The following is a 25,615-nucleotide window of genomic DNA, read 5'->3' as shown; positions in this document are numbered from 1 at the left end:
CACCGAGCCAGAAATAAACCCTGTGCACCGCCGGGTGTGACCCAAAAACAATGCAATAAATAAAAAGGACACATTGGCCACCAGGAAAATTTTACAGGAGTTAAGGCACTTGCCTTGTTCCTAACCAATTCCTATTCAATCCCTGGCACTGCCTTTGGTCCCCTACCACTTCCCTTGAGCATAGAGCCAGGAGTAAGCCTTGAGCAAGTAACAAGGACCCATTGCTTTTTCAGAATATTTAAGTTAGAGTCTGGTTGTATAGTAGAGATGTGAAGGAACCCATTTATATAGAAATATATTTGAAACGTGTAGATTTTTTTTTTTTTTTTGGGCCACACCCGGTAATGCTCAGGGGTTACTCCTGGCTATGTGCTCAGAAGTTGCTCCTGGCTTGGGGGACCATATGGGACGCCGGGGGATCGAATCGCGGTCTGTCCAAGGCTAGCGCAGGCAAGGCAGGCACCTTACCTTTAGCGCCACCGCCCGGCCCCACGTGTAGATTTTTATAAAACAGAATTAAGACAGATTAACTATAGAATCTACTTCTAGGGAGAAGGATCGAAGGGTATTGGCATTTTGTTTGTTTGTTTGTTTGTTTGTTTTGTTTTTTGGGTCACACCCGGCAGCACTCGGGTTCCTTCTGGCTCTACGCTCAGAAATTGCTCCTGGCAGGCTCAGGGGATCATATGGGATGCCGGGATTCGAACCACTGTCCTTCTGCATGCAAGGCAAACACCCTACCTCCATGCTATCTCTCCCGCCCTGAAGGGTGATTGTTTTAGGAAAAAACTTCATACTCTCTCCTGGCAGTGCACATGCCTCTTGCTTTATGTAACTTGCTTTTTGTATTACATTTTCTAATGTCAAGGAAGAAAGGATAGAGTTTGAAGAGAACTCAGTGGACTTGAGTGCGGACTATGTATTTGTGGGGGTCCCTGGTGGGCTTAATCTCTGCCACAGCATGGTCCCCTGAACACCATCAAAAGTGTTGGCTTTGGGGTGGGTCAGCTTTGGAGGAAAGCAGGGTGGGAGGGGAATTGCATTCATCCTGATAGCTGGCTCCTCCTCTTAGACTCTTGCTTCTGACTCCTTGCCGCTCTCGTGTCTGACTTACCCCCGTGCCTCCTCAACCCCTGACCCCCATTTTCTCACTTTGAAGGCCTCCTTGAGTCACGTTCTTGGGGTGATATGAGTAGTAACTGGGGGTCCTTTTTCTCGTGCGGGCTGAGAGCTGCTTTGTGTCAGTAGGGGTGTGATTTATCATGGGGCTGCAGTTCCTTAAGAAGTATTTGGACCTGCTGTAGCCTGTGGTTCTTGACCATGTCATAAAATGACAAATGGGCATTTGGGAGACTGCCAAGGCTGTCCAGTCATGTGGACTTCTGAAGGGGATGGCAGGAGGAAGGGTGTAAAGAGGAGACCTTGAAGTTCGTGTGGGGTGGAAATGTCTGGGCCATCCTGGCTGGACACAGAGTCCTTGCTAGGGTTGGACCTGATGAGATACAGTCTGTGAGGCTACTAGAAGTAACTGCTGTTGACACTGGGTTGGTGATCCTCAGAAGAGGGGGGCTCTTCATTGCTGTGAACTGTAAATAGAGCTGCTTTCTGCTTGGGAGTGACCCCGAGGTGGACACTGCCATCTCCTGAGGCAAGAAAATTGGAGACTCACATGGTCACAGTGACCCACCCACATAGCTAGTAAGCACCAGTTCGAGTACTTGAACTCGTTTCTCGTTTCTTTCTGGTTCTTTTTCTTTTACTTCATATCCATCTTTATTTGGAAAGAAACATCTTGTCATTCTGGTATTCCCTCTAATATCTAGTGCACTAGCTTATTCCTCTGGCCTGGAGCCCCTCTTACTCTCAGAAGACCTTTCTGCTTTGATCTCCCGACTCTGAGAACTCTGTGGGCATCTTCACTAGGGCATAGACCCCAGAAACCAATGGTCATGACCATAAGCCACTTTGTAAACGGGAGTTTACAAAGATGGGGAGGGACCTAGGCATTAGTAATAAGGGTAGTGGGAAATGTTGGGGTGAGGGGGAGGCAAGGATGAAGATGTAAAATGCTGCCCCAGTCATCATCTGCTAACTGCCTTTATTCCGAGATAGCACAGGACTGAGCTGGGAGCCCTGTCCCTCACTCAGCTCTGCTCCCCCAAACTTCATTACAGCAGCAGCAGCTCCAGGCCCAGCACCTCTCCCACGCCACGCACGGTCCCCCGGTCCAGTTGCCACCCCACCCATCAGGCCTGCAGCCCCCAGGGATTCCCCCGGTGACCGGCAGTAGCTCTGGGCTGCTGGCGCTTGGGGCCCTGGGCAGTCAGGCCCATCTGACGGTGAAGGATGAGAAGAACCACCATGAGCTCGACCATCGAGGTGGGGCCCGGAGCTGGGCAGTGGGGAGCTGGACTGGGGGGCATCACTTGGGTGGGCAGGGGCTCAAGGGTCAGCCAGAGTCCTGAGTGGCTGTTGAATCCCTGTTGCATGCTGGCTCTGGGACACCCCCATTTCTGCGTGTCCCTGGCATTATCTATCTGAGGTGCCTTTATGGCCTTGGCAGGTCTCCTGGATTTAAGACTTAGTGAGCCTGGTGATTCTGCCCTCCTGGGAAATGTTTGTGTGCCCTAAGCTCGGGAGTCCTCTGAGCAAAGGACCAGACTTCTGGGCCAGCACTGATCTGGGCAGGCCAGATAGGATTTAGCACTCAGGCTGGACTTGGTGGCTGACAACAAAGGAAATGCTCTGGCCACTGCAGGACATGGTCAGGAAAATCTGCATTAGTCCAGTACTTTGCCCCTGACCTCCCCTCTGGCCAGTCCTTTCCAGTGTTGTCCCTGTATGGTCTGCCCTGGGATAGATTTCAGTTATTGTGCTGTGATGGCTGTAATGTTGTATAAGCTTAGGTAGACAAAGTGGCCGTTAGATATCCAGTAGATGTTTTTCCAGGGCGTGTGGAAGGAGGATGCCACATTCGATGCCATTGTGATGACCTGGAATGTCACTCCTCCCCCAGTCCTGGCCACACAGATGGGGGCTGCTTTTCCCTCCCTCTGCTGAGAAGGGAGGAGGCCCTTCCCATAGCAGACAGGATAGTTAGGGTGCTTGTTTGGGCAAATAATTAGACTTCAGTTTCCAAGGGCCTTAGCTGTTTGCTTTTTTATTTTTTGGCATAGGATCAAAATAGTATAATTACAAAATAAAAGCATCCAAAACTCCACTCCTGTGATTCATTGATCCATTTAAAGAAAAGCCAAACGAATGTCCTCTGCAATCCCAAGTTTACAGATACTGCATATAGAACCAGCCTTCTCAGACTTGCAGCTTTAAAAACTGCTCGATAGGGGATGGCAAACAGCTCAATAGACCGAGCGCATGCTTTGCAGGCAGGAGGCCTGGGGTTTGGTTCCTGGCACTGCCCTTTCCCCCCACACATCCCCCAAAGCAGCCTCCTGAGTACAGAGCCAGGAGTAACACCTGAGCGCTATCGGTGACTCCCAAACCAAACTGAAGCAGATAAACCCTGCAGAGCAATTAGTATTGTATAAATTGGGCACTTGCCTTGCATGGCTGTCACCTGGCGTTCAGTATGGTCCTGCAAGCACTACCAGGAGTGATTCCTGAGGGCAGAGCCAGGAGTAACCAATCCTTCAGCACAACTGGGTGTGCCTGCCCATCAAACACACACACACACACACACACACACACACACACACACACACACACACACAAACCAATTCTGAGTGCTCTGGATAAGATGCTCTTGTTGGCATGCAAGATGTGCTGTGCCTAGGCCCCATGTCCCATCTGAGAAGTTTCTACTTCAGCTTTTAGCCTATGAACTGGGAAATCAGGTTCCTTCAACTTCACCTCATGTCCCCCATCCCCTTTACCCCCTGCCTTGCCAGGTGTAGCTCTAGTCATCCCCAGCAGCCCAGAACTCGGACAACACCACAGCCTCAGGCTTCACTTTCATTCTGAGCACCATGGGGAATATTGCATCTTCTCCCCCGAAAAATCCCGAGTTTAGCAAAGCAGGGAACATGCTGCAGGAGACTGACTTTTCTCCCTTTTTGTCTTTATGCCACGCGCCCTTCAACTCCCTCCTGTCCTGGCCTCCTGAATCCAAAGAGAGAGAATCCAGTACGGTAAGTGCCAGCGCCCGGTGCACTGGAGTGGTGATTGTGGGAGGTGGGAGGAAGAACCATGTGGGTCAGAAGGAGAGGGCCCTGGGGTGCGGAAGCCTCTTCTATCCCAGTGTGTATTTCACAGGGCAGGCACTGAGTGGGCCGAATGAGCCCCGTGCGGTGCCCTGTTTTATGAAAGGTGATAACCCCAAGGGCTTGACTGGCTAATCCAGGATCCGGGGAGCCACTAGACTGACTGACCCCAGTACTGGGATTCAGGTGTCTGCACCCTGGCCCAGGGATTCTCCGCATCCCCCCCGTGACTCTGTGATCCCTTCCCCCGTGCTCTCTGTCTCTGCCTGAACTGTGTTTGAGTGAGCACGAAGGCCAGCTGCCTGCGTGTGTGCCAGCGCCGAGATTTGTTATAAATCTTTCTGATCACACTGAGGCTCAGATTCTGTTTCAAGTGAATGAGCCTTGTGAATAAGCACAGTGGAGTCTGGGTTTAAAAAAATAAAAAAAGTCCTCCAGCGATTAGCAGAACTGGTTTATTTCTCATGGCCTCCATGGATCTGGCACCGGCTGATCTGTGGGGACTGCTCGGTTGATCACTTCCCGTGAAGCAGGACGTGGAAGGTCAGGCGATTGCCTAACCATTCAGCATGCAGTCCCCCACTGGCCCTCCTGCCTCCCCATCCCCAAGGCTGGCTCCGTCCCCCTCAACTCTCCTCTTTCCCCCTCTGGACCACCCCGCATGCTCAGAAATTAGACCCACCTTTGAGCCCTGGGGTGAATGGCAGAGAAACGGAAATTGTTAGTGTTCTTCCAAGTGGCATTTGGGGCAGGGTCCCTGCCCACATGGAAGATAGCACCAGGGCACCCCATAGCATTAGGTCCATCTCTTGCTGTCTCTTAGCTGCTTCTGGAGCTTCTATGAGCCTCATTTTCTTTATCCATTATAAAAGCATCATGCCCCCCTTTCCCTCCTCCCCTTCCAGCTCTGGCCTAGGACAGTCTGGTTCCCCCTAGGCCTGCCCCTATGTCCCTCCTTCCTCTTTGGCTTTGTGCCCGGCTCTTCATGAACGCCCTCTGTTCAGAGAAGCCCAGGGACCCCCCAGGAAGAGACAAGCTCTCCACTGCACTCCACCCCCCCACTCTCCACACACATCAGAGTCTCAGAGGGGCCATGGATGGGGGTCGGACAGAGTGTGTGGTTGGTGAGAACTAGTCGAGAAGCCATCCCCGGGTGCCAGAGGGCGAGGGCAGGTTTTGGCGTGAGGATTGGCTGTGCCATGCAGTACTGGAGGGGTTCAGAGGGCCGCCCGCAGCCCTTGCGGAACCGGCTGTCAACAGATGTGGCCTCAGGCAGGAAGGACGGGGCTGGCGGCTGTGCGGCTGTCCCACCGGGCTCCGTCTGCAGTCCAATTAGAGGCAGCTTCATTCATATTTCCTTGCCTCGCCGAAGCAATAAAAAATACTTAGCTTTTTGGCAGCCTGCCAGCCAGAGGCGGGCTGGATCGATGCCGCTAAATGCCTGACATGACTCTGGTAGCAGGGAGGGTTTTCAGCCTGACTGCAGGAGAAGAAAGAGCTTGCTGTGTGCGAGCTGCGGACTGGGTAGCCGCGAGCACCCCCCTCTTGCCACCCGCCCGCCTGGAGGGACTCAGGCCACATCTCCCCAGGCTGGAAGCAGGCCCGCTTGTGTGGGGGAATATGAAGTGAAATGACGGTGATTTTTCTGCCGGTGGGCGCTCGCAGCGGCTAATTGAATTGCGGCTGTGTATGGAAGGCTGGGCCTTGCTTCCGTTGGAGCCGCTGGTTTTGTCTTTCCTCTCCCCGAGAACCTGCCATTTTAATTCGCTGCAGGCAGACACTTGGCAGGGAAGGGCACCCAGAAATGGGTGTAGGGGGGAAATGAGGTTCTGAGATGCTTCCCATCTCGCCCCCAACCTCTTTTTCTTCAAGTGCCCATTGCAACCCACAGCTTTGGGGCAGGAGCCAGGGCTCCTCCCACCTGCCTTTTGATACCCTTCATGTCTGTGGATATCCATCACTGCCATTCAATGCGGCCTGGCTTTGTGGATGGGCATCTGCACCACTTGGTTCTAGAGAGTCCCCTTGGTCCTCCATCGGGGCTTTTGAGCCCCCCCCCCCTCGAAAAGGGGGCGTTAAGCAAGTGACATTTCAGAAGGAGTCTCCCTACCCCCACCAAGGAGCCTCAGCACAGAGATTTGCTAGCCAGCTTCCCTGTTGGTTGTTGATGTGAGTGCTAATGGCTACAGGAGTACACTGTTCTGGCCACTGTCAGCACGCTGGGACAGCTGCTGTGTCTCCCGTTTCTTGTGCACAAGAGATCTGGGAACTTGCTCCAGATGCCTTGCCTGCCTGCCTGCCTTCCTGGCTTAGGAGATGCCTCCAGGCCTGACTGGGGATTTTTTTTTGAGATATGACTTAAAGGCTTGGCCTGCCAGAGGCCTAGGACTATCTATCCTCAGCCCCATGTGATCCCCAGGTACTGCCAATTGTGCTCCCCCAAGCTAAGCTGGCTTTCCTTCATGTTGGCCTCCTTTGGGGCCTCTGAGAGGGCACTCACTGCCCAGCCTTGGTCCTTCCCTCGGCACTCTGTAGACTTAGACTAGCATCTCCTTTGCTCAGCCTCTGGCTGCCATTGGCTCTTCCTTATGGGTCTCGCTCCTGTTGGGCTCATTATTTATGTCCTGCAGCTTGGGGTGGGGCCCAGGGACAGTTTTACTTCACTATGTTTGGCACCACAAAGGGGTGATGAGCAGGATGTGCTCCTATCCAGGTGGTACGCAGCAGCCTGCAGCTCCTTGCCAGGAGTAGGATTAGGAGTGGCATTGTTGCTACAGGAGGCTAGGGCAGTGTTGTATCTCCCCTGGGAGCAGGACAGCCTCTGTGTGTGTGTGCAGTTCTGAGGATGCCGAGGCCTGCAGGATACGCACGGGGCCCACGTGCATGGATAGCTCATCCTGAGTCTTGTTGCTTACAGAATAATTCCGTGTCCCCCTCGGAAAGCCTTCGGGCTAGTGAGAAGCACCGGGGCTCCGCTGACTACAGCATGGAAGCCAAGAAGCGGAAAGCGGAGGAGAAGGACAGCCTGAGCCGATATGTATGTCGGGAGGTTCTTCTCCCTAACGGGCCCACCGGTGGGGTAGCTTCGGGACAGTGGGAGGTCTGGCCTAGCTCAGGCTCCTGCCACTTCCTTGTGCCTACATGACTGGAAGAGGTTCTGGCCAAGTGCTTTTTAACAGTAACACGAAGGGGCAGGTGTCAACGAGGAAGCCAGTGTGCTGGGCCAGAACACGGTGTGGAGTGGGGCTGGAGAAAGTGAGGGTTTATGCTTGTGCCCCAGGGGGAAGCCCGCTGAAAGTGGGGTGGGCTTGATGGGGTCAGCATTGCTCACTGCCTTCTCTCTGCCTTTAGGACAGTGATGGGGACAAGAGCGATGACCTGGTGGTGGATGTTTCCAACGAGGTGAGGGCTGGCCCAGGGTGCGGAGCCGGGCTGGCCCGGCTCCCCCAGGTGTTGACCGAAGTGGCCTGGTGGCTGCTTCTGTATAACCAAGGAGCGTGGCAGGGGCTAAGGCCCTGGCTTCAGGTGGGGCTTTGCTGCCTGGTGTTGGGTATTGAGGGCTCCTAAGATGGTTCCCTGGGGGCCGGAGCGATAGCACAGCGGGCAGGGCATTTGCCTTGTACATGACTGACCTGGGTTCAGTCCCTGGTATTCCATATGGTCTCCCAAGCATGGCAGGAGTAATTTTTGAATGTAGAGCTAGGAGTAAATTCCTCAGTGCCACTGGTGTGACACCCCTCCCCCCCACAAATGATAGTTCCCTAAGAGAGAAAGATAACCCCCTTAAAGGGGCCTAAAAGGGACTTGGAATACTCTGCCTTTCCTTGAGGGGACCATTCAGGGCTCTGAGAGATCAATTCCAACAGGAAAGGGTGGTGGAGGGGACCTACCTGCATGAGGCCCAGCAGCCCTGATTTGAGCCCTAAGCCCTGAGGACTCGACATAGTAGGAACCTGTCCAGCCCCAGCAGGATGCTCTGGTCCACGAGCAGCATCATTGCGCCTGTGTGCACTTGTGCCTTTCAGGATCCTGCCACCCCCCGGGTCAGCCCTGCACACTCTCCCCCTGAAAACGGGCTCGACAAGGCCCGGGGCCTGAAAAAGGATGCTCCCACCAGCCCCGCCTCCGTTGCTTCATCCAGCAGCACTCCTTCCTCCAAGACCAAAGACCTGGGCCATGTACGTTGGGGAGAACAGTCACCGGCAGAGGCAGGGGGCCTGGGGACAGTGAGGCAGAGGATGGTGGGGATGGAAGAGGCAGGGAGGTCCAATGAAAGAAAGGACAGAGGCTGCCCTTTGGTCTGGGTTCACATCCTGGCTTCACCATTTGGCCATGTGCAAACTAGTCAGCGTTTCTTTAGTTTTGGGCTCCCATTTGTGCTCAGGGAACCCTGTGGGGCCAAGGTAGAACTCCAGTTTCCTTGTCCTGTGTGGAGCTAGTCCCGTGACCCCAGGCAGTTTGTTTCTAAGCCTTGATTGCTGCCTCTGTGAAAAAGGGAACAAACCTTGCCACCTTTGCTGACCAGAGTTGAGCAAGAGTTGTGGCCATGGCAGAAGATTTAGAACCAGGGCTAGCATTGGGCTTCGTGTGGCAGCCGGTGCCCCACATGGAGGGCTGACCTCCTGATGCATCTTCCCTTTGCAGAACGACAAGTCCTCCACCCCTGGGCTCAAGTCCAACACGCCAACCCCAAGGAACGATGCCCCGACTCCAGGCACCAGCACAACCCCAGGGCTCCGGTCAATGCCGGGTAAACCTGCAGGCATGGACCCGATAGGTATAATGGGTAGGCACACTGGGGTTGTGTTGTGCTGGAGGGAGAGGGTCCTCCCAGGCCGCGTTGGAATCTTGCAGATGGGCCCGAGCCCCAGGGTGTGTTGGGGAGAAGAGGACATCTCTGACTGGGATTTATGGGGGGTTGGGGGGTGGGAGCAAGTACATGTGGGATTAATCAGAGGAAAGGAGTTGAAGACAGGCTACAGACCACATTTTAATCTGGACCACCATGGTCTTGTCATTGTGCTGGGTGCCTGCCCTCTGAAAAGGGGCAGCACATCTCTCAGCTCACACTTTGTTGGGCTGTGAAGATGAAGGCAAAGGGGAGAGGGTGGTTAAGTATGTACAGTCTGAGAGGACTACTTAGAGCAGGCAGATGGAGACTGAGAGGCAGCTGTGGGCCCCGTGTGACATGACTGTCTTGGAAGAAAGAACGAGGCCCACTCCCCCCGTCAGGCATCTTGATCCCAACTGACACAGGTCTCCTTGCAGCCTCTGCCCTGCGCACCCCCATCTCCATCACCAGCTCCTATGCGGCTCCCTTCGCCATGATGAGCCACCACGAGATGAATGGTTCCCTCACCAGCCCAAGCGCCTACGCAGGGTTACACAACATCCCGCCCCAGATGAGCGCAGCCGCCGCTGCCGCAGCAGCTGCTTATGGCCGGTCGCCAATGGCAAGCTTTGGAGCTGTACGTAGGCATTTGGGCTCCTTTGGTGGGGAACCTGGGCAAGGAGTGGGAGGGAGCTGCCCTGAGTGAGCTATGGATGCAATAGGGTGGACAGGAAGTAGGGTTTCCTGAGAGCCAGTGACCCTGGACTCTCCCCTCATATATGAACCACAGCACCACCCAGAGATGCCTATTTCCAACCAGGGAAATGGGACACTCCTGTCTCCCAGGAGGTCAGAGGGCAGTAGGGCTGTGAATGGAGACCAGGGCAGAGTGGATGGTCCCTGCAAAACCCTGGTTGTGTTTCCAGGGCCCATTTTACTGTTTCTGCTGGGCCGCCCTGCCCTGGGTTCTACAGAGGCGAGGATGTGCGGGGGTCCCCGGAAGTGGTGGGGAGGAAGCGGGTGGGGGGGGGGGATGCAGGTGGCATTTCTCGCTAAGGGTTGGCCTTGTGTTACCTTGCAGGTTGGCTTCGACCCTCATCCCCCCATGCGGGCCACGGGCCTGCCCTCCAGCCTCGCTTCCATTCCTGGCGGGAAGCCGTAAGCATTGTTCTAGTTTGCACATGTGTCTGGGGTGGGGCCTAGAGTATCCGTGCTTTGAATCCCTATGAGATCTACCCCTCTGGAGGTGTCCACCACTGTTTTGGGCCACCCTCAGTGTTCTGATTCTGGTTATTAGGCTCGTTGGACGCACACTGGAAAGCACATTAGATGCTGGGCCTCCTAACTGAATGCTGGGCCCCCACTATGGCTCCTTTGGGCTCTTGCTGCAAGAGCTCCTTATTGGCTCCCTAGAGCCGAAGTGGCTGGCATATCTCCCTAATACCACTGACCCTCAGAAGGCATTTGGGTTGCTTCCTTCGCAGGCTTGGAGAGCTAGGAAGGGGCCTTCTGGGGCACCTGTGGGGTGTCTGAGGCCAGGGAGCAGAGATAGAATTTGGGCTTCTGGAGGGGCCGGAGAGGTAGCATGGAGGTAGAGCATTTGCCTTGCATGCAGAAGGATGGTGGTTCGAATCCCGGAATCCCATATGGACCCCCGAGCCTGCCAGGAGCGATTTCTAAGCATAGAGCCGGAAGCAACCCCTGAACGCTGCTGGGTATAACCCAAAAACAAAACCAACAACAACAAAAGATTTTGGGCTTATGGAGTATCCTACCATGCAGGAGAAAGGGGCCCTGGAGTCTGGCCTAATATTAGGGGCCCGGGGGCAGCACTGACCTGCAGGTGCTGGGAGGCACAAGCAGAATGGATGGCATAGGGATGCCTCTTGCCCTCTCCAGAGCCTACTCCTTCCATGTGAGTGCTGATGGGCAAATGCAGCCTGTGCCCTTTCCCCACGACGCCCTGGCTGGCCCCGGCATCCCCAGACACGCCCGACAGATCAACACGCTGAGCCATGGTGAGGTGGTGTGCGCCGTAACCATCAGCAACCCCACGAGGCACGTCTACACGGGCGGGAAAGGCTGCGTGAAGATCTGGGACATCAGCCAGCCGGGTAGCAAGAGCCCCATCTCCCAGCTGGACTGCCTGGTGAGGGCCTGACGCGTGGGCATCCCCCCCCACTCCTGTGCATGGGCTTGTTCAGGAGGTGCCTCCTGCTCCCCGGGTGGAGACACTCAGACACTCAGCCCTACTCCATGTCCTTCCAGAACAGAGACAACTACATCCGTTCCTGCAAGCTGCTGCCCGACGGGCGGACGCTGATTGTGGGCGGCGAGGCCAGCACGCTCACCATCTGGGACCTGGCCTCGCCCACACCCCGCATCAAGGCTGAACTCACCTCCTCTGCGCCTGCCTGCTATGCCTTGGCCATCAGCCCCGACGCCAAAGTCTGCTTCTCCTGCTGCAGCGATGGCAACATTGCCGTGTGGGACCTGCACAACCAGACTCTGGTCAGGTGAGAACAGGGATGGATGGACAGATGACCTTGTGAGGGAGGACAGATTGACAGACAGACAGACAGACCCCGTCTGACCATACCCCGTCGAGAGAGGCCAGGAGCCATGGAGGCCTTGTCCTGGGTCTCATCCCGCTTGGCCTTTCTGCTATGTCTGGGCCTGCCCTGCTGCTCTGAAGGGTGAGAACTGTGAGGCCCAGGAGCTGGCTGGTTCTGAGCGGGGGGAATGGTGACACCCCAGAAGGGGCATCAGAATGATGACAGTAACCATGGTGCTTGATGTCCAGCATGGGGCCATGGTAGCAGAGTGACTAGTGTGACTCCTGTCTCTTGTGTCCTCCTGCAAGCTATGCTTCCGTTTCCCCATATGTACTGGGCATCATGAGGTGGTTCCTGAGAATGGAAGTATAAATGGTGCCAAGCCAAATCCTGCTGTCTATGCAGGAGGGTCCAATCAGCTGCCAGCCCAGCCCTGACTCAGCTAGTCGAGGTTCCAGGGCAAGTGCAGAGTCACCGAGGTCTGAGCAGGCACCCCTGTTGGGCAGAGTCCCATTCTCCATCTGAGCAAAGCCCTCAAGTGCCTTGAGTAGAGCCCTCACAACCTCCTCACCTGTGGGTCTTTGACTTTGACTGTGACCCTTGGGGAGCCCATGTCAGCAGTGCCCAGAGCAGGGTGATTCTCCTCTTCCTGTGACCCACAGGCAGTTTCAGGGCCACACGGATGGTGCCAGCTGCATAGACATTTCCCACGATGGTACCAAGCTGTGGACAGGTGGCCTGGACAACACCGTGCGTTCCTGGGACCTGCGGGAAGGCCGGCAGCTGCAGCAGCATGACTTCACCTCACAGGTGGGTAGCCTCTTCTTCCTCCGCTTTTCTCCCCTCCCCTCCCCTCCCCTCCTGGACTCCCACTTACAGAGATGGGCAATTGCGAGTGCGTGTGAAGCCCAGTTGAGCCATCTGAGAAGGCTTCCTGGAGGAAGTAGCAAGGCTGTGGAGTGACCATACTTGATCACTCAGTTCTGATCCCATGCCTGGCTCCTTTCTCATGGAGAGTAGGAGAGCCATGGTATCGGGCCAGCACGAAGCTCACAGAAAGTGTTCTGTGATGCCCTTGTGTATGTGGTCATGTCCCTCAGCTGTGAATGTTGATCATAGAGATTAAAATGTTGTATTTGCTCCCGTGTCTTTCAAAGAAACGTCAAAACCAGCAGACAGTGACTTTGAAAGTGACTACGTTAGACTCGCAGGAAGTTTGCGTCCTGGCTATGGCACTTCACAGCTCTGGATTGTGATGGGATGGGGAGGGGGGGCTTAGAGAAATGATGGGGTGCTTCTGACCAGTTCTTGCTGGGCTCACCCTTTGTCCACCCTGCAGATCTTCTCTCTGGGCTACTGCCCCACGGGGGAGTGGCTGGCCGTAGGGATGGAGAGCAGCAACGTGGAGGTGCTGCACCATACCAAGCCGGACAAGTACCAGCTGCACCTACATGAAAGCTGTGTGCTCTCCCTCAAGTTTGCCTACTGCGGTGAGTGGGGTAGAGGGAGTGACCGCACAGGGCCTCATATCCCCCCACCCCCAATCAGGCCGGAGCCAGTCCTTGCTGAGCAGGGCCAGCCCCATGGGCAGGTGTTGGAATGTTCACAGGATTTCACATCCCTGATTGGGATGTCAGCATCTCTGTGGACAGAGAGCTACTTCAGAACCCAGCCGTTCTCACACTGGCTAGGCAGATAGGTAGAACCTCCACAAGCCCTGATGGCTACCTCGCCCCACAGGCCTGTCTTGCCCACAAGCAGATGGTACGAGCAATCTTCATCATTTTCTAAAGAACCCCTGGGTTCTTTTGCAGTGGCTGGGCGAGCCGAAGCTCTTCCCCTGCCTGGACTACTGAGGCACATCCTCCGCCTCCCTGTGCTTGCACAATCCATTTGCCAGGTGTCTCCCCCAGGTGGAGGGAGCCTCTAAAGACTTGAATGGGGTTCCCACAGTATAGGGTGGCCTGATGTCTATCACTTCTTCCCACAGGCAAGTGGTTTGTGAGCACGGGAAAGGACAACCTACTCAATGCCTGGAGGACGCCCTACGGAGCCAGCATATTCCAGGTACAGTGGCTAGGACCAGCAGGGCAGGGGCCTGAGAGTGGGAGCGTTTGTACCATGGGACCTGACGTGTTGCATCCTCCCCCACACACACACACGCCTGACACACTATTCACATGCACACACTACACTATGCATACATCCAGTGTACATATATTGTACAGATTTCTCTTGCGGTCCTCTCTCACACATGCATACATCTTACGTATACACTTGGTGTGTATTCAAAGCCAACGAACCACTTTTTGATTGTTTGGGGGGCATCTTGCACTAGCCTTGGTGCCCATTCAGCATCATCTCCTTTACAGTTAGACTAGGCACCCCAAACTCAGTATGGATCTTTCCCAACTCAGACTGAGGCCAGACCTTGGGACTGTTGGCAGCTCAGAACTGAGCCCCATCTCCTCATATTCCCAGGCAGAGAGACCCCTGCCCTAAGAACTCTGGGCTGATCATACTTACAAACTTGCTCTAGGCCTGAAGCCATAGTACAGCAGACAAAGGTCTGGTCTTGCAGGAGGCTGGTCTGGGCTCCACCCTGAGCACCAGCAGGAATGATCCCTGAGAAAACAAACTTGCTTTAGAGACCCCTGGAACCTCGGGTGTGTTATGAGCTTTTTTCTCATGAGGGTGAGTGGGGTACCAGCTGTCACCGAGTACCCCATTCTGGCCATGCTTGAAGGCCACAGGGCCCACTGAGTGGGTGGCAGTGGGCACTGGCGATGCTCGGCGTAACCTGAAATCTGTGTCTCTTTCCCCCCACTGCCATCCTTACCTCTCCAGTCGAAGGAATCCTCTTCCGTCTTGAGCTGTGACATTTCGGCGGATGACAAATATATTGTAACAGGCTCTGGTGACAAGAAGGCCACGGTTTATGAGGTCATCTACTAAACCAGGACTCTACAGAGCTGTCAGACTGTGGGAGAAACAGACTTGCTCTGACAGGCAGACCCAGCCAGGGCTCCCTGAAGACTGCGGGGGATGGGCTGCACTCTGTGGGCTGAGCCAGAGGCTCCATCTGGTCCATTCCAGCCTGGACTCCTCATGGACTGCATGGGTCACTGCTCCACAGCACCGTCCTGGCAGGAGCCCCCATAGATCTTTTTTGGTGCCTCATGGCGCTAGCCCCCATCCCACCCCCCTCACCCATCCCTCTTTTTTCTTCCCCTCTGACCTGTCCCTCTGGCTGGGGTTGGGGACTCCAGAGAGGACCCCAATTCTGTGCTGGGAAAGAGGGTTCCCGTGGGCCCTTCGGGGCAGCACGCCTGGTCTGTGAAACATGTACATAACAAACTCCTATGGACTGGTCGGCGGGGAGGACCCTCGCACCAGAATCGCTCGCTGTGTATTTCGCCTGCTGTATTTGTGACCCACGCGTGGGGTGGCTTTCGTGTTTTCTTTCTAACGAGTTCCCATCTGGGAGAGGGGCAGAACAAAGGAGAAGGGATGCCGAGGAGACAGCTGCAATGCAGCACCGGGAACATGGAGCCAATAGATGGTGGATGTAGCCGGACGGTGCTTCTGCTGGGCGTGTCCACACCACCCATCGCCCGGCCATGCCCTGCTCTCAGGTGCCTGCCCCCTTCCACTCCCCCTGCCTCTCTGGTGCACAGTCACTCCTCCCGATGAGACATACAAGTTCAAGGGAACACCCTGTCCGCCCTTTCCCATCAGGAACATGACTTAAAAAGGACAAAGTTAGAAGCAAGCATAGCAGCTCAGCTCAGGGAGCTTCCAGAGACAAATAGTAACTGATATGATTTTTATTTTTTTTTTAATTGGAATAAAAAGAATTAGAAGTGATGCTCTTTTTATAAAATAAACGCCTTCCTTTCCTGCCTCTGGCCCCTTCCTCTCCCGAGAGGGGGTAGAGTAGGGCAGGGCACAGCTGAGACCCACAACCAAGGTTCCACTGTCAGTCAGTGTCACTGGCCTGGCCCAGTGAAAAGGGACACAGTCTCCTACAGATGCTACTTGTCCCGAAGTATTAGGACTCTTAGTTTTTTCTCCTTTGATTTTTTTTTTTTTAACCCAACTCTGCACCTCCATCCCCTTTATTTTAAGGAAAAGTTAAAGACCTTGTGAGTTCTGGTGGTGGGGCTCTGGAATAGCATATGGAAGAGAATTTTTATACTTCATTTTTATGGATTATTTTGTAATGCGCAATTCCATCTGGAGAGAAGGAAGGGGGCATGTCACCTGTGTCCCTTAGCTGAGCTTGTTGGGGTGAGCAGCCCAGGCTCCTCTGGGCTTTTCTGAGTTTGGGGGAGTGTCTGGAATCTGGGTCTCCTGAGCACATGCCTGCCCACCATCCCCACCCCATGGTAAGGTTTGGGCTGCAAGGGAGGGCAGGGGTCAAAGACAATTCCTGAAGAAAACAGAATGAAAAGTCGTAATGAGCTGTTTTTATATTTTTAAAAGTTCCTATTTAAAGGTTGACTTGACTGTTGTGTTTTGATTGTCTTTTCGACCTCCCCACGGAGATGCAGTCTCCCCTCCATCCAAAGAACTGGGGACTCCCAGCATCCCAAGCTCCAGCTCCACAGTGTGAGACTTCACATTCCAAAACCCTCCATGTTCCAGTGGGACTGGCAGAGCAGTTATAGGAGAGTTTTTTATAGCATTTACCAGGGATGCCATCTGGGTATGAAGGGAAGGGCTGGGGTTGACACCAAAGTGTACAGTAAAGGTTGGGATTGGGGAACGAAACATGAAGTTGACATCACAAAGTGTGAACATTCTGACCTCGAAAACCATTATTTATTCAAGCATAACAAATGTAAATGTTAGGATTGGAGGGGGGGCGCTCAGGGTGTGACCTCAAACAGAGGGTAGACCCAGACTGATTTCATGGACCCTTTAGAGAATGTTACCTAGATCTGGGCACAAAGCTGAATCGAAACCCCTTGCTTTGTTACCACAACTCAAGTTCATTTTCTCCAGAAAGGATCAAAGATCCTTTAGAAAGGGGAGCACATGCATAAGGAAGGCTCTGTGTTCCATTCGTGGGAACACCAAAACAAAACCACTGAAACCGTACAATCAGAACAAAGATTTTACTAATAGAAGTTGGGGGTTGAAATTGCACATGTGGGGCTCTCAGGCTTGGCTCAGCGCTCCAACAGGTAACACAAAGAATCAGAAGCTTTGGCTGAACTCACTACTCTGTCCATCCACTACATGGATTTTTAGGGAATATATATCCCTTGAACCCCACTCTTCATTTTCCAAGTCTGCGTTGCAGTGGAGGGCCTGAGGACACTATGATAGAATCGTCTAATGATTCGTGCCAGTATCTGCCTATCAGCACCATGAGAGGCTGGAGTTGGGACTGGCAGGAGAAAGTTTTGACAGGGGGAATGCTGTGTCAACTTTGCCTTTCTGAAAAGGAGGTGATGTGGTCTTTGCAAGGCCAAAACAATCACACCATGGTGACAGTACACAGCCCCTCTGCGTGAATGCCAACCTGTGCACTGGCCCCAATGCTCTGCCTTTGGACAAGTTTCTAAACGCTGACTCAGCACCAGGCGGCTTTCCCTTTTGACACTCCACATCCACCATTCACTAATTCTTTACACCTGGGGATGGATGATGCAGAAGCTCAGAACTCACTTGCGCAGTTAAAGCCAAATCAGCATCCCTCACCCCTATTTCCAAAGTGCTGAGGACCAAACCCCATTCATACAAGAGGATAAACACCATGTTGGCACCTTAACCAAGTGGTAGAAGGTGATTTTCCCTGGCAGCACAACTCTACTAGTCTAAGGCGAGGGTCTCTTTTTGGTGGCCATCCATTCTAGACACTCCATATCTATCTTCATGCCCCAGCTTCTGTCCCCTGGGTCATCAGCATGACAGGAGGCCTTATTACCTCCTCAGCCTTTTAGGATCACCTCTAGTATTTTCCTCTTGTGAAACCAATCCAAGTTCCTACTCATCATTAGCATCATTTCTCTTCTGCCTGTGCAGTTAAACTTGTTTTCGTGGAGGGCTTCATGCCATTAGTCCAGGGAAGTGCCATGACCTCAATGGTTGGCTACCTGCTGGAGAGGGTCCTGTGTTCTGGGTGAATTGGCCTGCCCAGCTAGGGAAACTGAGACAAGGTTGATAAGAGTTTTTTCATCCATCATGCTGCTGCTTCTCAAGCATAGTGATGCCTGGGGGGGGGGGGTGCGGCGGAGTAATAGGAGGGCATGACTGGGGGCCAGGTTTTGTGATTCTACTTCACATGGATGGGCCACAAAGTCAGGTCTTGTTGGCAACAGCTAGCCAGCCCTGACCCCAGGTTCTGGGATACTACCCTTGTACCTTGTGCCTCTCGCCCAACAGAGTTTTTCCTAACCTACAGGATCTATAGGTAAACTACAGGATGTAACAACTGGACAACAGGAAGGCAAGAGAATTATGTGCTAACTGGAAGCCTGGGATGTGCAAGAGGGACCTTCCCCACACACACACACACACAACAGTGTTTACAAATAAACCTTACTTTTCATGTAGAATGTAGCAAATTTTACTGCCTTTTCTCCCCCTAGCCCTCATTAAGAAATTTTTTTTTTAGATTTTGCTGTGCCAACATCAAACTCAGGTTCTCACACTCATGCAAGTCACTGAGCCACATACCTGGTCCCCTCTGCATATTTTCATGGTTTAACATCTGATGTTTTCTGTGTACATATGAAAATGTGTTAAGGACTAGAGTGATAACACAGTGGGTAGAACATTTGCCTTGCACATGGCTGATCCAGGTTTAATCCTCAACATCCCATATGGTTCCTCAAGTACAGAGCCAGGATTAATAACTGATAGCTGGTAGGTGTGGCCCAAAGGAAAAAAAAATGTTTAATTATAGTCCCACAAAACATGTAATTTTTGTATGACACCAGTGGGTGCATGGTTTGCACCTGGTGGTGTTCCGGGAACCATGTAAATTTACTTTTTCCTTTGTTTATTTTGGTTTGGGGTGGAGCCAAACCACCATCGGGTTTACCTCTAGCAGTGGTTGGTAGACCATGCAGTATCTGAGATCATGTCTGGATTGGTTATATGTAAGGTAAGGACCCTAACCCCTATACTTTTTCTCTCTCTGGCCCATTGAAGTTTTTGAAAATATTGCACCCAGGGTTAGAGATGTAGCTCACTGGTAGATACTGAGTTTCACACAGAAAAGACCTCAGGTCCAATCTAGACATCAAAAAACAATTTTAAAATTACAATATTTTTCATATTTGAAGGTTCATCTATCTTAAAACCCTGATCTTATACTTGAAAGTTTATACCTAGTGAGTCACAGCCTAGGGTGAAGTTGGTTTTTGTTTGTTTTTTTTTTCAGCCACACCTGGTGATGCTCAGGACTTAACTCCTGAATCAGCATTCAGAAATAAATTTTGGTGGTGCCCAGGATTCCATATGGGATGACAGGGTTCAAACCTGAGTTGGCCTCACACTAGACAAATACCCTACCTACTATTTCTCCAGCCCCCTGGACTGAATGAAATTAGACTCAGGCCTCTCCTCTAACTACCTACTGTCACTCATTCAGGAAACTGGAAGCTGAGAAGCAGAGAGAATGTCATTTGGGGAAATCAGTCCAGGCAGTGTAGTTTACCCTTTCTCCAACTGGATTTCCATCAGTTCTGTGACTTACACATATTTTGCATGAAATTAAATGAAAGCAATTTGACTAACTTTCATCTAATTTCATGCAAATGAAAGGATCCTCTCTTGAAAGAGAGGAAAGGGATCCTTTAATGTCATAAAGAAAAAGCCTTTCAAAGCAGAGTGAGAAGCCCCCAAGCTCAGAACAGTACCTGAAACTACACAGAGAAAGACAATAGCATGGGAGTCTTTGACATGCTACTAAAGGAAACTGGTAGGTCAAGCTGAGAGAAATGTGTAAGGACATAGATTTGAGCAACATAATTCGTGGTCTCAAAGGCCTGCACAGCCAGTTCTTGAAGAGGCCACATTATTTTGCAGCATCTCTTGGAAAACTTAGTCTTTCTGATCAAAAGGGGCAGAAGAGGCATTTTACAAAATTCAATTCCATTCATGGCATTTCTTAAAGTACACATTAGGACTTGAAGAGGGATCTTTAATCAGACAATGGAGCAAGGCCAGACCAGCAGGCCCCATATAGATAAAAGCTAAATTTTACAAGAATTCTTGTTTAAGTCATTGACAAATCATAATGCTCATTATTACTTTTTTCTCCAATATAGTGCTGGAGACTAGTCAATACCATTAGAAAAAATAAGTTAAAAAAATAGGATGATTGAAGTAAACTATTTTTTCCAGCAATCTAGCAAAATTCAAATCAATTTTATCTATGTAACTAAATAAGCTGATATGAATATATATATACATATACACATGTATACACATGTATCTATGTATATATTTCATATATATTTCATATATACATTTATGAAAAGCAAAGGACTAAGACTTGCAAGTTGCATTTTGAAGAAATATAAGAGGTGGAGAAATACTGCAAGAGTATGGCATTTGCCTTGCATTCAGCCAATCCTGGCTGGAATCCCTGATGTCACATATTGGTCTCCTAATACCATTAGGAATCATCTCTGTGCAAATAGCTAGGAGAAAACCCTAAGAATTGCCAGGTGAGGCCCCCAAATCCAAGAGAAGTAAAAATAATAAAATTTTAATTAAGAGGAATAAGAAAGAAAGATTTGTCCTCTGGGTAGGAAATACTATAGATATTTCTTAAATTCAGCAGGAAAGTGATCTTTTTTGTTTATTTGTTTGTTTGTTTGTTTTTTGTTTTTGGGTCACACCCGGCAGCGCTCAGGGGTTACTCCTGGCTCTATGCTCAGAAATCACTCCTGCAAGCTTGGGGGACCATATGGCATGCCGGGATTTGAACCACCATCCTTCTGCATGCAAGGCAAACACCCTACCTCCATGCTATCTCTCTGGGCCTGGAAAATGATCTTTTGATGTATGTGATGACAAATAGGCCAATAGAATAGAATTGTATCCATAAACAAATTGCTGTATAGATGTGGATTTTTTGTGTGTGTGTGTGAGTTTGTTTTTGAGTCACACCAGGCAGCGCTCAGGGGTCACTCCAGGATCCACGCTCAGAAATCGCTCCTGGCAAGCTTGGGGGACCATATGGGATGCCAGGATTCTAACCACTAGCCTTCTGCATGCAAGGCAAACACCCTACCTCCATGATATCTCTCTGGCCCCTAGATGTAGATTTGACTATGACTTGGGTGTTTTTACATGTATCATTGGAAAATGTGTTATTCACAAAAGTCCCAGGAAAATGGGCCTTTTTTTTTTTTTCGGCCACACCGTTTGATGCTTAGGAGTTACTCCTGGCTAAGCGCTCAGAAATTGCCCCTGGCTTGGGGGGACCATATGGGATGCTGGGGGATCGAATTGTGGTCCTTCCTTGGCTAGCGGTTGCAAGGCAGACACCTTACCTCTAGTGCCACCTCACCGACCCCATGAAAATGGGCCATTTTTATGTGAGGAAATGAATCTCTGTCTAATAGATAAGTCCTAGGAGATCAGTGTCATACCAAAAGCAGAGTCACAATAACAACAAAATGCTATCCTTGATGAACACAGATACAAAGATCCTCAACAAAACAACAAATAGAACCCAACAACTCATCAAAAAGGTGAGTTGATGATGATCAACTGCTCATCATGCTGAGGCTAGAATGATAGAACATTAGGTAGGGCACTTGTCTTAACACATGGTTGACCAGGTTCAATCCCTGGCATCCCTGAGCCCTGCCAGGAGTATTACTTGAGTATCATTGAGCATCTCTGGGTTTGGTTCAAAAAAAAAGTTATGCCCCATGATCAAGTAGGATTTACTCCAGGGATGCAAAGATGGTTTAACATACACAAGTCAATCAGCATAATACACCGTATCAATAAAATTATTTTAAAATCATATGATAATATTAATAGATGAAAAGAAAGCATTTGATAAGATCTGGCATAAGACTAAGTTGCCCACTCTTGTCACTTCTGTTCAATATAGTACTAGAAGACAAGTATAATACTTTGTTATTTCAAGGTGACTAAATTAAAAAAAAATATTCGGGAGACTAAGATCTTGAGACACAGGATAAAATATTAGAGAATAACCGTTAGGACTCCGGGGAAAGATGGGATCACAGGCCAAGATACAGAAAACATTATCAGCTGGACTCCCTTAAGAAAGAAAACATAGACAAGAGATCCTACAAAGTGAGAAAAATGTGAAAAAAGTACAAGGTGATTTAAATGATAATTTTTCCAAATCAGGACATTAAAACAAATAACCATGAGAAACTGGGTTGAGGACAAAGATGGATCTGTATGAAAGAGCAGGGTCAGGCAGAATCGTCTACTAACATATAACAAAGCCCATCTATACATAAAAGCCCCTCCGTAGTGCACTGCATTGGTGAGTATGTTGAGTTTTGTTTGTTGAATGTCAGGAAGGTTGCTCATAAACCCTAGATGACTTGCAAGTGTCAAAACTGCTATAGGAGCATAACTGGGTCACTTCCTTTGTAAAACTCTTTGGCAATTGTTGGTGGAGGAAACACAACCCTATGACCTATTGAACATTTAGGTCCATATAGGCGCATCCATCTTTCACTAGGTACAGCAAGTACCCTAGGGAAACAGGCAAATGCATGAGATTTTGCAGAGACAGGCATTGCTTGTTTGAAACATGCTAAATAACCTGTCCTTTATTGGAGAAATAGATCTCTTCCTTTTCATATAATGAAATTGTAGCTAGGCATTAAAATGCATCAGCTAGAGCTTTCTGTTTCAACTTGGCTTAAGCTCAAAAACACAGTTGTGTAAAAAGAGCAAGTTGCAGAAGGAAATATATGATATGATACTATTTATGTCAAAGATAAATCCACACAAAACAATTCTAAATTTAAGTATGTATAAAAACATGAGAGAAAACATTCTACCAGAATAATGCTGATAGGAAGGCAAAGGAAGAAAACTGAGGTTGTAGGGGAAGTTCAGTGATGTCCTTCTAGCACATTCTATCACCTCTGGAGACATGCATGGTGAAGACCCATTTTTGGTTTTCTTGGTTTTTAGATCCTTGTGGTGGTTTTAACAGCGTCATTTTATTTCCTTTCCTACATGATTGAAATAGTTTATAATTAAAGATGACATAAGCCAGCCTTAGAAGGTGACTTTGCAACTTAAATGTCTGCTTTGTATGTATGAAGTTGTGACTTATTTTGTGGTGCTCTAAGCATGGCCCTGGTATTATATGTCCTAGGCCATCACAGGCCATGAGATCTCTCGTACACAGCCAGAGGTTGTGAACAGCTTAATTGAAGTGTATGACCTTGGGAAGCACCGCAACTAAAATATGTGTGAGCACCATGACCAGGAATTTAAGTCCTGACAAGCATACATGTGAGCCCCTGAACCAAGAAGTGGGATCTCCCAGGAAGCTTCACCTCCAGATTCATCTTAACAACAATGTCAATGGAAAGGGGAAAGGCAAAGGGACTAGGGAAGATCAGGATTAGTCAGAATTGCCCAGTGCTAACATGGCATCCACTTGCTCAAAGGGAGTGGTCTGTTACTCAAGACCAGTTACAGAAGGACCAAACTACAGATCCACTACATCTTTTCACACAAACTTGGGTTCATTTTTGCTTCCTGAGCCCTCCCTGGTCCTGTCCAGATTGGCTGCTTCATGGCTCTAGTCTCAAGTGTATAGGAAGCCACAGAAGCCATGTAGATAAAATTTGTTTAGCATTTTACAATGAAATACGGCAGACAGATACAGAAGTAGAGAGAACAGTATGATGAATCGTCATACTCTTGTCGTCCACACTTAACAGAGAGCCTTTGGGACTCATTTACTATTAGCTTTACCCCTCTACGTCCACCCAGCCACCATTGGGTAAGTATTACACAGCAACTATTAGATAGCTTCCTGTTTGATTAGTAAATGCCTCAAGATATGCTCAAAGAGCAAGATTTCAAAGGTATAATTCTAATATTTATTCACCCAGTACAATAAAATAATCAAACTATTCAAACAGTAAATTTTCAGATTTCCCCAATTGTCTGCTTGCTTTCAATTTCCCTAATTGGTCAGGGGTTACTCCAGGCTTTAATCTCCAGGATTACTCCTGGTGCTGTTCCAGGAAGGCTCAAGAAATCACACTCAGGTCTCCTGTGCTCCTGCCACTGATCTATCTCTCTGACCCATGTCTTCATTTTTTTTTCTTTAACGTTCATGTATTTGAATTAGTATTCATTTTTTATTTTCACTCAGAACAAGTATAATTGATGCCTTCTAGCTTCACACATAACAGTTTTCCTTCCTTCCTTCCTTTCTTCCTTTCTTCCTTTCTTCCTTCCTTCCTTCCTTCCTTCCTTCCTTCCTTCCTTCCTTCCTTCCTTCCTTCCTTCCTTCCTTCCTTCCTTCCTTCCTTCCTTCCTTCCTTCCTTCCTTCCTTCCTATACACACAGTATTTATTTATTAATGGACTACACAAGCTTGCCCATAGAATTTCCCATAGTCTAAACTTTGCCAACTGCTACAGTATAGTTAGATCTTGGTATTTGACTAGAGGCCCTAATCAAACCTTGATTCAGGGCGAGAAAAGAGTGTCATTGGCTGATTAGTTATACATACCTTCTAGATGTTTCTCCTTTTGTATTAGTAGCCACCTATAGTACTTTAGATTCATGAATACCTTAAGGACTGCCCAATTTGCTATTTGGACGCCATCACTCTATTAATCATTTGGCCACCAAAAAGTGTATAGGGGTGGTGAATGTCAGGATGACCAACAAAATCCTGTGACCTGGCCCTGGTACCCAGCAATATAGACATATCTGCTCCTTGAAGGTGATGCATCTTTTGTTTTATAGGGCTTGTGCATGGTGCTTGGCAGTAAGTATCCCTGCCTCAAGTTTTAGGTCAAGATAAAAGTTTGGGGGCCGGGTAGGTGGCGCTGGAGGTAAGGTGTCTGCCTTGCAAGCGCTAGCCAAGGAAGGACCGCAGTTCGATCCCCCGGCGTCCCATATGGTCCACCCAAGCCAGGGGCGATTTCTGAGCACATAGCCAGGAGTAACCCCTGAGCGTCAAACGGGTGTGGCCCAAAAACCAAAAAAAAAAAAAAAAAAAGATAAAAGTTTGATCATTTGCTTTATTAGCCAGTTTTCAAATTAGTTTTCTACTATCTTCAAAAGCTAGGAAGTAAGATTTCTGTTGTTATAAATCAAGATTTGTATATATATTTTATTTTTCTATTGTTCATAAGGCTGCATCCAGCAGTAAAAGAATGTAAGTCCTTTGAACCCTTTGAATCCTCTGAACATAAGACATCACACAGCAAAGCCAATGTTTTGCTACTATAGTCTAGGTGGTGATAGGGTTACAATAAGTTTACATTTATGGTATTGATGCACAGTTATGCACACTACCACCTCTGAAATGCCTATGACCCTCCAGTTCAGTACCGATGTCACTTAAAGTCCAATCTTCCTCCCCCACCATTATTTGTTGATCAACAGTTGTAATTTTAGTGCAGTCTGTTCCCTCCCTCAGCACTACCATGGGCTCCACACCCTCCATTTATGCTCCCATGTCTGTCAACCTAATCACCCCCTGTTCTATCCCCCAAACCTGGCTTTCTCAAGGTTTATAATACAGCATCTTAGATTTTTTCTTTTATCAGTTGATATTGACTTTACTCTTGATTTATTTCTCTATTTTATTTCTGATATTTACCACAGATGAATGAGATCACCCTGTATTTGTTCTGCAGCAGAACTCTTTTCTTCTTAAATTTTTTGGTTTTGGGGCCAAACCTAGAAGCGTTCAGAAATTACTCCTGGCTCTGCACTTAGTTATTACTCCTGGTAGGCTTGCTGAACCCTATAGGATGCCAGGGATAAAACCAGGATAAGCTTTG

General features: G+C 49.8%; 1 protein-coding gene across 8 annotated transcripts in view; it reads left to right on the top strand.

Annotated features, from left to right (window-relative positions):
• The window catches only part of TLE3 (TLE family member 3, transcriptional corepressor), a 41,135-nt gene extending 25,666 nt beyond the window's left edge, over positions 1–15,469 (top strand). For 2 of the 8 annotated variants that reach the window (XM_049777808.1, XM_049777823.1), the window contains exons 7-20: positions 2,175–2,379; positions 4,132–4,148; positions 7,138–7,257; positions 7,572–7,622; positions 8,246–8,398; positions 8,865–8,970; positions 9,489–9,688; positions 10,133–10,209; positions 10,951–11,200; positions 11,320–11,567; positions 12,269–12,416; positions 12,946–13,096; positions 13,597–13,673; positions 14,454–15,469. In XM_049777808.1, the coding sequence (XP_049633765.1) occupies positions 2,175–2,379; positions 4,132–4,148; positions 7,138–7,257; positions 7,572–7,622; positions 8,246–8,398; positions 8,865–8,970; positions 9,489–9,688; positions 10,133–10,209; positions 10,951–11,200; positions 11,320–11,567; positions 12,269–12,416; positions 12,946–13,096; positions 13,597–13,673; positions 14,454–14,561 (1,911 nt within the window). In that variant the 3' untranslated portion in view covers positions 14,562–15,469. Of the gene's footprint in view, positions 1–2,174; positions 2,380–4,131; positions 4,149–7,137; positions 7,258–7,571; positions 7,623–8,245; positions 8,399–8,864; positions 9,007–9,476; positions 9,689–10,132; positions 10,210–10,950; positions 11,201–11,319; positions 11,568–12,268; positions 12,417–12,945; positions 13,097–13,596; positions 13,674–14,453 lie in introns of all 8 variants that reach the window. The other 6 variants (XM_049777792.1, XM_049777765.1, XM_049777800.1 and 3 more) reach the window with 3 other exon arrangements.
• The last annotated feature ends 10,146 nt before the right edge of the window (positions 15,470–25,615 follow it).

Source organism: Suncus etruscus, chromosome 1 (genome assembly GCF_024139225.1).
Source record: "Suncus etruscus isolate mSunEtr1 chromosome 1, mSunEtr1.pri.cur, whole genome shotgun sequence".
Classification (NCBI taxonomy): domain Eukaryota; kingdom Metazoa; phylum Chordata; class Mammalia; order Eulipotyphla; family Soricidae; genus Suncus; species Suncus etruscus.
This window is presented reverse-complemented; position numbering and strand designations above follow the sequence as displayed.